The sequence below is a fragment of the Stegostoma tigrinum genome, chromosome 7 (assembly GCF_030684315.1).
Source record: "Stegostoma tigrinum isolate sSteTig4 chromosome 7, sSteTig4.hap1, whole genome shotgun sequence".
NCBI lineage: Eukaryota > Metazoa > Chordata > Chondrichthyes > Orectolobiformes > Stegostomatidae > Stegostoma > Stegostoma tigrinum.
In genome coordinates, this window is record NC_081360.1 from 59,191,713 (window position 1) to 59,204,240 (window position 12,528).

General features: G+C 42.5%; 1 protein-coding gene across 3 annotated transcripts in view; it reads right to left on the minus strand.

Moving 5' to 3' along the window:
• Positions 1–12,528, minus strand: part of ly75 (lymphocyte antigen 75) — a 141,921-nt gene that overhangs the window by 60,787 nt on the left and 68,606 nt on the right. For all 3 annotated transcript variants that reach the window (XM_059647306.1, XM_048533646.2, XM_059647307.1), the window contains 3 exons: positions 8,224–8,305; positions 4,203–4,274; positions 194–311 (listed from right to left, as the gene is read on the minus strand). In XM_059647306.1, the coding sequence (XP_059503289.1) occupies positions 194–311; positions 4,203–4,274; positions 8,224–8,305 (272 nt within the window). The remainder of the gene's footprint in view (positions 1–193; positions 312–4,202; positions 4,275–8,223; positions 8,306–12,528) is intronic.

Genomic DNA, 12,528 nt, shown 5'->3' on the forward strand with positions numbered 1-12,528 from the left:
TAGCCCACTGAAATAAATGAATTTCAGCACAATTAACCTGTTTCCTGGTGTCATCTTCTCTGTTAATATAAATGAACATGACAATCTAGAGGCTCAACATTAATTATTTCGTTAAATGATTGATGCAGTGATAATTGCAGCAAAGTAACTAACATGTCATGGATAATTGCAGTTAATTTGGATAAACAATTACCTTTAGGTATTTGACACACCCATTCTAGTTTAATATCACAATGGAAGGGCATCAAGTGATAATCATATTTCCTTCTGATATCAAACATCATGAAACGATGCCATAAAGGTTTCTGAGTCTGTGGAAGTACAAAATGAAACTGTACTGTTCGTATAATCAAAAATGTACACTACAAACTGGATACATCCAGCTGATATCATTCATTGTTGAAAATTCCAGCTGCAAACGAATTATAAAAGCGAGAGCACTGTTATTATGTTTCACAGTCAGATCTATGCTTGTACTCCTTAGGAGTGAAAATTATTACTGCTATCTTCTTTCTTAATAGCCCTGATAAACAAAATATTGATTCTCCATTTGAAAGATCTGACTACTCTAATGATCATGAACCTTTTAACTAATCCATTTAAATATTCACACAGTGATTTTCAACGGATTCTTACCTTAAAGTGCAGTTACTGGCAAGTGAAAATGTTGGTGTGGGATGGAGGAAGGGTGAAAGCATTTTGCCATATCCAAGACTCACCTGATGACTGGACATTGATGTTAGGAATGTATGTTCCAGCTGCTACTTGAAGAAGCAGTGGAAGCCACAGGTCTCCTTTCTACAGGAGGCTCCTGCTCGTCAAGCTAGTGAACATGAATAGCATCACACTTGCCACTCCTAGACTTCCTCCAAATTACATGATTTAAAAACAGCTTGACTGTTTTTAATCAGTGACTGACTTGGTGAGAAGCCTGCTAAAGATCACACAGATATGGAGGCATGCTTGCTAAGAACAAGGTGCCCACCTGGTCTTTCCCATTTCTGAAAAGAAACTCTCCTACATTAGTTATGGGTGAAACTGATTTGTCCTTTCCATAGAGTTATTGAAAGAGCATGTGAAGATTGTGTTTCCTGAGCAAATTGTGTCTACAAGACCTCAAAAGCAGTTATGCAAGATTGGTGACTTGCTCAACATGCCAGAACGTCAAAGCCATAGACGCCAGGACATTCTAAAAACTTTTTCTTCTGCCTTTTAGAATAACCCATTAGCTAAAGCTTTTTTCTCTCTTCAAAAAGCCAAACTCTACAGTGAATCTAAATGTGAGGCTGGACGAACACAGCAGGCCAAGCAGCATCTCAGGAGCACAAAAGCTGACGTTTCGGGCCTAGACCCTTCATCAGAGAGATGAAGGGTCTAGGCCCGAAACGTCAGCTTTTGTGCTCCTGAGATGCTGCTTGGCCTGCTGTGTTCGTCCAGCCTCACATTTTATTATCTTGGAATCTCCAGCATCTGCAGTTCCCATTATCTCTCTCTACAGTGAATCTGTTGCTTGCCCCTGTTTTCCTCAAGATTGCATTGTATAGTTTTATGTTCTCTGACCCAAACTGGCAGGACATTAATCACTCTAGGATGGGATTCAACAGCTGACCATGCTGGCTTGTCATTTGCAACTTCATGGAACTCTACCACTCCTTTTGTTGAAGTGGTAATTATTTTATTTCCTACCAATTTCAACTTTTAAATGTTGCTTCGATTGTTTGGGGATAGAAAGTTGGTTTATCTGAATAATTTTTCAATAGAAATTCTGATTGAAGGGATGTAGCTTTTCTAGCTTATAACAATGAAGCGATTGTAGGCTATGTCAGTACTTTGCTTTCTGACTTCGTGTTCGGGGAGGAGTCTTGCCTAATGTGAAATGGTTTCATTCTATGCCATGAATTTGTGGTTTGACACTTGAATTTTCTCAAAGCTGGGAGTGGAATGTGTTGTGTTGCTGTTTATGGCGGATCTCTTGACCGAACTGTTGACATTAATGCTTTGGGACAGTACGGTGGCTCTGTGGTTAGCACTGTTGTGTCAGTGTTCAATTCTATTCTCAGGTGACTGTCCGTATTGAGACCGCATGTCTGTGTGGGTTTCCTCTGGCTGCTCCGGCTTTCTTCCACAGTCTATTCACTTCGTGACTCCCTCATCAGCTTCGCACAGCCCACCAACCTCTCCACCACACCCAGTACCTCGCCCTGCAACTGCAGGTGGTGTATCACCTGCCCCTATACCTCCCCTCTCACGCCCGTCCAAGGCCCCAAACAATTCTTCCAAATCTGGCAAAGATTCACCTGAACTTCATCAAACCTCATCTACTGTATGTGTTGCTCCCGATGTGGTCTCCTTCATATAGGGGAGACCAAACGCTGCCTTGGGACCAGTTCACTGACCACCTGCATTCTGCATGTATCAACCAACCTGACCTTCTGCTTTAACTCCTCCCCGTCCCACAACCCGGTGACTTGTCCATCCTTGGTCTCTTCCACCGACAGAGTGAAGCCAAACATAAACTGGAGGAACAAGACCTGATATTTTGCCTTTGGAGCTTACAGCCCAATGGCCTGATTCTTGACATCACCAGCTTCAAAATTTCTCTGCCCCCAACCTGTCCATTCCACTCTTCCCACTGACGAACCGCAATAACCCCCTAGCTGCATCCACCTATCTCCATCTCACCTATCCTCCCCAAACCCTATCCCTCCATTTATTTCTGGGCTCTGCTCCCCAACCCCCCCTCAGTCTTGAGGAAGGGTTTCAGCCCAAAACGCTGATTTCCCTGCTCCTCGGATGCTATCTAACCTTTCATGCTTTTCCAGCTCCACATTTATTGACTCTAGTTTCCAACATTTGCAGTTTTTACTGTTTCCAGGAAATTATCCGGATTTCTGAAAGAACAGTCCAGTGATCGTACCACTAGGCCATGACCTCCCGCAGACTGGCATAGTAATCATACCGACTGCTATTAATTCTTCATATATTTTCTCCTCAACTTCTGCGCGCCAATGGAATCCTCAAAAAACTTCAACACTAGCGTTTGTTGCTACAAATCACACTGTATCTGTTAGCAAGACAACTGTGTGAAAAGTGGGAAAGATGTAATACAACATACAAATTGCAACTACAAAGGAATCCAAAAAGAATAAAAAGAAAATAAGTCAACATGCATTGGCTATAACAGTAAAAGAGCCCAATAGCAAAAACAGAAGCCAACCTGCAGTCAACGGGAATAATTTACAGCAGGAGTCATAGTCACAATTATCAAAGGCTGATGATCATAGCCCACAACATCTCTGAAGGAGCTCTCTCAGGGCACAGCTCTTGGCCAATGCATTTTCAGCACCTTCAATGATCTTCACATTCAAAGTCAGAAAAAAGGCTATTTGCTAATTGTTCTGCAAACAAACATTCAACAGCGTTTTCAAATCCTCCAAATAATTTCTTTCAATAATGCTCACCTACTCAAAAGGCAGACAATAACATTTTCCTTCAGCAAGTAATTATCTGATTACCTTTTCTCGACTCTTAAAAAAGCGCATCATTGGTAAAATAATTCAAAAATACCCTGGAAGATACCACTAACCAGATATCAAACAAAACCAGTTAGTATAGTCGCAGAGTACTCGGATCAGTTGCTGTCTTTCATATTACATGAAAGGTTCTTCACAAATCAAGTCAGCAATGTCTAGAATAGTCACTATTCAAATGGATGACTGAAGCTGCAACAGCACTCAAATAATTAAAACATTGGGAAGAAAGCTGTTTGCTCCATTGATCTTCTGTCATTGAACTCATTTTGATCCCCTTCAATGATTAGGGTACTGTGACGACAGAATGAGCTGACTACAGAACATAATGCAGCACCTCACTAAGTTTACTTGAAAAGTACTTCCCTTTGTGGCCTTTATCACAAAATGACAGAAGAGAGCAGTTTACAGGATCTTCTACGTTTGTTTTCAAAGAACACCATCCTGATGTGAATCTAAATGCTGTTCACATTGTTACTTAATCAAAATTTTGGAATTCCTTACCTATCATAGAAATAGCAACATAAGGGTCTAACACAGCTGAAGCTGATGGTTCACGATCAATTTTTCAGGGTGAACAGGAATGGGCATTAAATGTAACTTTGCCAACATCACAAAATATCTTCAAGAACAAAATATTTCGTACATTTTCCTGAAGCGTTGGAATCTTACCTGAAATGCACCACAATCTCTGACAGCATAATCATCTTCTTTAAAATCAAAGGGTATAGTCACCAACGAAACCTATCAAAGATAAAAGATTAGACCATGTCCGTCAAAGATACTTTAGGTAACATGCTCTCGGTAGACAGCAATTATTCATGATTCAGATAAATGACAAGACAAACAGATCCATGCTCCCCATGGGAGTTACTCCCTGCTGGAGCCGCAAAACCATTCCAAATGTGTGTGCTGGGTGAAGACAGGCAAAGCTTGGGGATTTTGATATAGCTCCTGGGGGTGAGGGAACCAGACATGTGGGAGTGCACCCTCTGGGGACGTTGGCCGGAGTTTGAAAGAAGTCTAGAGTAAAATCACAGGAAAGTAACGAGTTGATTGGTGGCTGAGCACCTATTTCGGTAACTTTGAAAATACAAATTTCCAAACATACACAGGGAATGCAAGAACTTAAAGGCACAGGAGAGAGGGTTGATTTGTGACTAAGAGTGAAGAATTGGAACTTTCTACTAATCTTCAGTTTATAGTCAATAGTACTGGACTAATGTTAAAGTAAAGCATGTTAAAGAAACTAACATAGTAGTTAAAGCGATTTGAAAAGTTATGGTATGACAGGACAGCTCAGCCAGGAGAATGGCCACCCATAGCATATGGGATTTGTGAACACTTAGAGAGCCAGACAGACAATTCCACATGCAGGAAGTGTCACTGTCTTCAGTGTTTGGGTTTCAGAGCTCTAGCTGCGGTTGGTTTGCTCATTTGCCGAGCTGGTTCTCTAGTTCACAGATGTTTCATTACCTTGCTGGATAACATCAGTGCAGCCTCCTGGCCACCTCCTTGGCTAACCTGTGTGTTGGTGTGCCTGGGAGGGAGACTATGGGTCTGAAGGGTACTTCTGATTTGTGTACCTTTGGAAGGCCGTACAATCTGGGAGTGTTCGTCCTGTCTGATTTCATTTTTAGGTAGTCCATTTTGGTGATTTGTCCAGCCTGTTTGAGCTTCTTTAGTGCGTTGATTATTTCATTGCACAATTGTGGTGTTGGGTCTATTTGCACTTGCCAGTATGTGTTCATATCTGCTAGTGGTGTCTGTGCTTTCGTGAAGTAGTCCCATTTGTTTATTATTACTGTCATGCGCCCTTTGTCCGCTGGTAATATTATGATGTTTTGTCTTTTGCTCAGTCCTTCGAGGGCCTTCCTTTCTGATGTGTTGAGAATGTCAAGTTCGTTCCTTCTGGTCAGTGTCAGGACCAAAAAAAGCTGCATAAAAACACTATTTAAATGAGTGATAACACACTGTAGCAACCTGGAACTACGCCAAAAAGAAGAGTACCTCCACTAAGTATTTAAGGGCGACAGTGCAAACCAACAGTGAAAACCAACAAGTCTGAGCTGAGAAGTCCACAGTTCAACTTTTAAAGAGAATGAAATAATCTCTTTGCAACAAGCTGATGGAGTGATTAAAAACAAAGTTGCTGGAAAAGCTCAGCAGGTCTGGCAGCATCTGTGAAGGGAAAAAAAACAGTTAATGTTTTGGGTCCGGTAGCCCTTCCTCAGAACTAAAGGAGGGATCCTTGTGAAAATTTCTATCTTGCAAAATAATTTTCCCTGGGGTTCCAGCTAAAATGAATTTGAGGGGGCTGTGGCATAACTTCAGTTAGTTCCAGGAGAAGTGAATGAATCTAAGATTTTTGTAATGTTCAAAAGAAATCTGGGGTTAATTAAAGAGCGCAATGAGTTTATAGCAAAAGTCAAAAGTCTGAAGCTATCGTGATCATTCAATGGTTCTTATTTTGTTTAATTTCTCACTATGTTGTGATGTAGGGTGTGCAATATCATGTGCTTTAAAGACTGGATTTTGAATTAGTAGCATGTGAGTTTGGTGTGTTGGTGGGGGAACGTGTAAGTGGTGAATGGTTAACTTGTTAGTATTTCCAGAGTTGTGATTAAAACTAAAGGGTATGAGAGAGAGATTTCCTGTAGTGGTAACAGGAATTTGTTTGCATTAAGAGAGTTTAAGATCGGAAAAGTTGGAACTGTTCTCCTTGGAGAGAAGGCTGTGGGGAGATTTGACAGAAGTTTGTAAAATCATGAAGGGTCTGGAAAGAACTATTTCCACTCATAAATGGACTGAGATCCACCGAACACAGACTTGAAGTATTTTCTAAAAGAAACAAATGACAGGGGAGGAAAAAGCTCTTTTTACACAATGAGTAGTAGGATGCTGGGATGCACTGCCTGGAAGTATGCTAGAGGCAGGTTCAATTGAGACATTCATGAGAGCATTAGATGTTTACTTAAACAGAATTGAGGTGCAGGGTTACAGGAAAAGTGCAAGAGATTGGCACAGAGTTAAAAGGCTTAGAGAGCCATTGCAGACAGACACGACTGGCCAAACAACCTCATTTGCCACTAACAACTCCGTGGTAAGTATGTCAGGGAATAAAAGGAATCTAAAGAAGCTGAAGACTTTTCTTATTCCTTTGTGATCTTCAAAGGGTTGCATTACTACTGATAATTTTGTTTCTTTTAAAATCAACATCATGTTTACCCATGCCACTGTTGTATCAAAATCCCCATCATTACTATTATTTTACAAAGCAAGTTACTTTGCTAGAACATGAGTGTCTTTTCAAACAATACTATGAACGTAATAAAAACAAATTTCAGTACACCAGGAGATAATGGGAACTGCAGATGCTGGAGAATTCCAAGATAATAAAATGTGAGGCTGGATGAACACAGCAGGCCAAGCAGCATCTCAGGAGCACAAAAGCTGACGTTTCGGGCCGAGACCCTTCATCAGAGAGGGGGATGGGGAGAGGGAACTGGAATAAATAGGGAGAGAGGGGGAGGCAGACCAAAGATGGAGAGTAAAGAAGATAGGTGGAGAGAGTATAGGTGGGGATGTAGGGAGGGGATAGGTCAGTCCAGGGAAGATGGACAGGTCAAGGAGGTGGGATGAGGTTAGTAGGTAGCAGGGGGTGCGGCTTGGGGTGGGAGGAAGGGATGGGTGAGAGGAAGAACCAGTTAGGGAGGCAGAGACAGGTTGGACTGGTTTTGGGATGCAGTGGGTGGGGGGGGGGGGAAGAGCTGGGCTGGTTGTGTGGTGCAGTGGGGGGAGGGGACGAACTGGGCTGGTTTGGGGATGCAGTAGGGGAAGGGGAGATTTTGAAACTGGTGAAGTCCACATTGATACCACATGGCTGCAGGGTTCCCAGGCGGAATATGAGTTGCTGTTCCTGCAACCTTCAGGTGGCATCATTGTGGCAGTGCAGGAGGCACTGCACTGCCACTATGATGCCACCCGAAGGTTGCAGGAACAGCAACTCATATTCCGCCTGGGAACCCTGCAGCTATATGGTATCAATGTGGACTTCACCAGTTTCAAAATCTCCCCTTCCCCCACCGCATCCCCAAACCAGCCCAGTTCGTCCCCTCCCCCGACTGCACCACACAACCAGCCCAGCTCTTCCCCCCCACCCACTGCATCCCAAAACCAGTCCAACCTGTCTCTGCCTCCCTAACCGGTTCTTCCCCTCACCCATCCCTTCCTCCCACCCCAAGCCGCACCCCCAGCTACCTACTAACCTCATCCCACCTCCTTGACCTGTCCATCTTCCCTGGACTGACCTATCCCCTCCCTACCTATACTCTCTCCACCTCTCTTCTTTACTCTCCATCTTCGGTCCGCCTCCCCCTCTCTCCCTATTTATTCCAGTTCCCTCCCCCCATCCCCCTCTCTGATGAAGGGTCTAGGCCCGAAACGTCAGCTTTTGTGCTCCTGAGATGCTGCTTGGCCTGCTGTGTTCATCCAGCCTCACATTTTATTATCTCAGTACACCAGGAGGCCTGGTTTCATGATTAAACTGATAACCTGAAATTTTTGAAAATGATTGAAGTTGATGCTAGCACCAGGGGGAGAAAAATAAATGAATGGATCAAAAAGGTAAAATTATTAAAGCAGTGAGAATGAAGAGAAAGAAATTTGGAACATGTAAGACAGAAAGGTTTACCGGTCTGCTGTCACTCCATTCCCAAGAACCTTTGGAATCTGGATTTCTTTTGTTTAATCCAACCCAAAACCAACGTTCATCACTGTAAAAGGAAACAGACTACTGGTTAGGAGCAGGAGTATGCCACTCAACCCCCAACCCAAATGTATTTGAAAACAAAATAATGCAGATGCTGCAAAGTTGAAATATCAGAAATACTGGAAAAACTAGTCTGTCAGACAGAATCTGTGCAGAGAAACTGTGGTAACATTTCAGGTTGGAGGTGCTTCAGCACAATTGAACAAGTTTTTAAAAACATTTTTAAGCAGTGGTGGGAGGAGGTGGGTGGGGGGGAAATGGAGGTTGCAGGAGGACCAAAGAAAAAAGTCTGTGATAAAGGTTGGAGGCTGCAGGAGGTAATAATTTCATAACGCCAGACTTAAAAAAAACTGCAGTTAGGGTTGAAAGTTCTAGACTGTAGGAAGAGACTCCAACATATTTTGCTTTAAATTTGAACCTTATTCTTGCAATTGTTTTTCACTGGACTGACAATGTGGCTGCTGCTGATCACATGATGCCAGGTGGTCACAATTTCTGTAAAGTCATCTTAGTCCTACCAGACCAGAGGGCTATTCTCTGTTTAGAGGAAGACTACTTGATGTGATTTAACCTGAGAGTCACCACACTTCAAGTGAGGGGAGAGATTGAGAAGGAGCGTTCTTCATGGTAACGTCAGCCTGTGCGGGAATTGAACCCATGCTGTTATCACCACTCTGCATTGAAAGTGAACTGTCCAGCTAGCAGTAACCAAGGAACAAAAGCTTACATCATCCTCTTGGAAAGTAACATTCCCTGTATTTTACAGACATTCCAACCAAGCCAACACCAAGTAACCACACAGGCAAGATGTCTATACCAGCCAGTACTGAACAAAGGGAAGAGCTCTTTAAACAGAAACAAAAAAAAGAGCAGGAAAAGCTTAGAAGGCATCTGTGGAGCCAAAGCAGAGTTAACATTCTAAGTCCAAATATTCTTTTTTAGAATTTTAAAGAGCTATTCAAACCCATGATTGCTGGTGGCAGCCTCACAGCTATGTTACAAAACAATTGTTTTTGACCAGGTGTATCATAGATATCCTGTTCTGTGCTCACAAGACAGTCAATGGGACACACTGCATCGTTACTGAAATGCTTATAAGATGTGTCTAGAAAGGGAGTCTTTTCATTTTCTGACTTTGGCATCAATTTTCCTATACAGCCCGATCCCCCCTCTTGCAGTCTTTGTCTGTTAATCAGTTGATGTGGCCTGTGAAAGTCTCCTGAGAATTTAGGGTAATTAGTCTCAACCTCTGACTTGTTTCTGCTAAGCTGAATGCCTTTAACATTACCTCTAATATCTGGAATTTCAAATCTTTAGTCTTGCCATAGCACTGGAATCTCAGACACATTTGTCCTCCTGGGGCAAGTATCATTCAGAGATCTTAAATTTCACCTCAGAGGTATAACTGTTCGATTGTCATCTGGTATGACTTTACACAGGTTGCAAAACTCATACTATTGAAAGAAGCATCAGTGTCCTGCTGGTATTTCATATTTGTTCGATACTCTCATTCTGCAGTCTTCATTGCAACAGTTACAAACCATCTGCCTCTTTAAGACTGCATGTTGCCAACCCATTGTCAAGTCAACAGTCTAGCATGCACAGCATCTTTGCTGAAGTGTGTAGAACATGGCTTTCTGCAGTATATTGGTGTCATGGTAGGGATGACATAACTATAGCCGATCAGGAAGGACGTTTGTATATTCTTCATTTCAATCTAAATAACATTGTTAGCGAAAGTGACCAGGCATAAATAAGTCATGGCTTTTGAATAGCTTTGGTTATATATTTTTAATGAGACAGCTTTGCCTACTTTCCTCATTTGCTTTTCGTATTGGTACAGTCAACAATAAAGCAGCTCTAGGCTTATTTACAGGCTGCCTCTCATCTCCACCTCTCCAAAAACCAATTTCCAGAAATAAAATCCTGAAAATTAATTAATTTGCCAGCCCTCAAGAATCATATTGTAGCTCCTTCAGGTGCAATCTACCAGGTTGTGAATTTCTATGGAAAGATACCAGACCAGCAGACTGTAAAACCTAAGTTAACATTTGTATCATTTAGTGCCATTTAATATTTTAATTCAAGCAATTTGTAATCATAACTTTCCTTTTTTAAAACTTCATTTTTTCCCCCATGTATACTGCTGTGTATCTGAACTTTTAATACATTTATAAATTCTCCTTTTTTTGGGGTCAAAACAATTTGTTGTGGATCATTTTTGAATTGAACTTCAGAAATTGGGTATCAGGAAAAACACTCGGCTTATTTTTAAAATGGGAAAAGAAAAAATAATCAAACAAAAAGCCACCTCTCTTAAGGTCAGATGAGAAAACCAGCAAAAATAATTTAATTATTTTCTCCCTCTTATCTGTGATACGGACACAGAAAAGGAACAAAAGCTCAATGTCCAAAGCAAGTTTTGTTTTGATGGCTTGGTCCAAGCCTGGAGTCTTCGCTCGTGATCTTTACACTGCATTCAGATTTTCTTTTATAAAATGTGATTCGCCTCAGCTGGTCACACCGTGATTGTAGAATGATATTTTTTGACTCTACTCCTAAGTGGCCTAATTCTTCAGCTAAAACTTGCTCTTTTGTTTCGAAGCTCTCTGAGGAACAAGGGGTGAAATCCACTTGAGGTTTTCAGAATCAACTGCTGGCTAGTTTCCTTTTATTTTGCCAAAGCCCGTTGAAACATGAGGCAATCCAGCAGGCCTTCTCTTGGAATAAAGCTGGGGGTAGGGCTCACCTACTGAGGGCTGCCAGTCATATCAGAAACTTTAATGTTCAGAAGCTATTGTGAGAAGCCAAGTTGGAGAAGAGCTTGCTACAAACAAGCTGCCAGCTGATCATGCCCAATTCTGAAAAGAAAACTCTCTTGTTGAGCTCAGGGTAAATAAAGCATGTTTGTTTTTTTGAAAGCGTTATGAGAGAAACATTTCAAGGCTGTATTTCCTGAGCAAGCTGTATTTACCAAGACTAGAGACAGCCATGAGTAATTAGAGACTTGCCCACATATGCCAGAATAGAGTGAAAAGCTTTAGAACATTCTGGACTTTATTTCCTGCCTTCAGGAATAACCTTTTATTCAAAATGCCTTTTTATCCCCCCTTCAGAAAATCAATCGCTGGAGAATTTTAAAAAAATCTTTTTTATTTTTACAATAAAGGTGTTTTTGGGATACTTCGAAAGATGAGCACTTGCAGTTCTATGTTACCCACTGCATTTTGGGGTGTTGGTGGCATAAGGACCACAGGCTATTATTCTGGGGGCCTGGGTTCAAATTGCACCCTGGCAGATGGTGAAATCTGAATTCAATTAAAATCTGGAATGAAAAGGATAACCTCAAGGAGATCATGTAATCAGCGTGTATGTAGCAGGAAACTCAACAGTTCAAAATTACACCTTTCATTAGGACTAGGAATGGGGAAGGGAGCTCGGAAATAAATAGACGGAGGAGGTTGGCTGTGGGAAGGTGCGTGGGATGGTGACAGATAGGTGCAGGTAGTGGGGGGTAGTGCAGATTAGCCAGTGAGAAGGGTGGAGTGGATAGATGAGAAAGAAAATGGACAGGTAGTGTCAGGTCAAGGAGGTGGGGACGAGAGGGAGGGTTGGACGTGGATAAGACTGGGAGTGGGGTGGGGGGAGGGGGGAGATTCTAAAACTGGTGAATTCTACATCAGGCCATTGGGTTGTCCGCTCCTGACGCGGAATATAAGGTGCTGCTCCTCCAGCTTGCAAGTGTTGTCATTGTGGTGGTGGAGGAGGCGCAGGATGGGCATGTCACCCAGGGAGTGGGAGGGAGAGTTAAAACAGTTGGCAACTGGAAGGTTTTATTGATGATAGCATACAGAGCATAGATGCTCCACAAATCAGTCACCGAGTTTACGCTTAGTCTCACCAATGTAGAGGAGACCATATCACGAGTAACAGATACAGTAGACCAGGTTGTAGGATGAACAGGTGAACCCCTGTCAAAGATGGAAAGTTTGTTTGGGCCTTCAATGGAGGCGAGAGGGGAGGTGGAGGGACAGCATTAGCACTTCCTACGGACGCAGGGATAGGTGCTGGCTGTGGTAGGGAGTGTGGAGCGGATGAGGGAGTCATAGAGTGCGTGGTCCCTATGAAAGGTAGGTAGGGGTGGGGAGGGAAATTTCAATGGTGAGGTCGGATTGAAGGTGGCGGCAGTGGTAGAGGATGATTCGTTGGATGTGGAGGTTAGGGGGT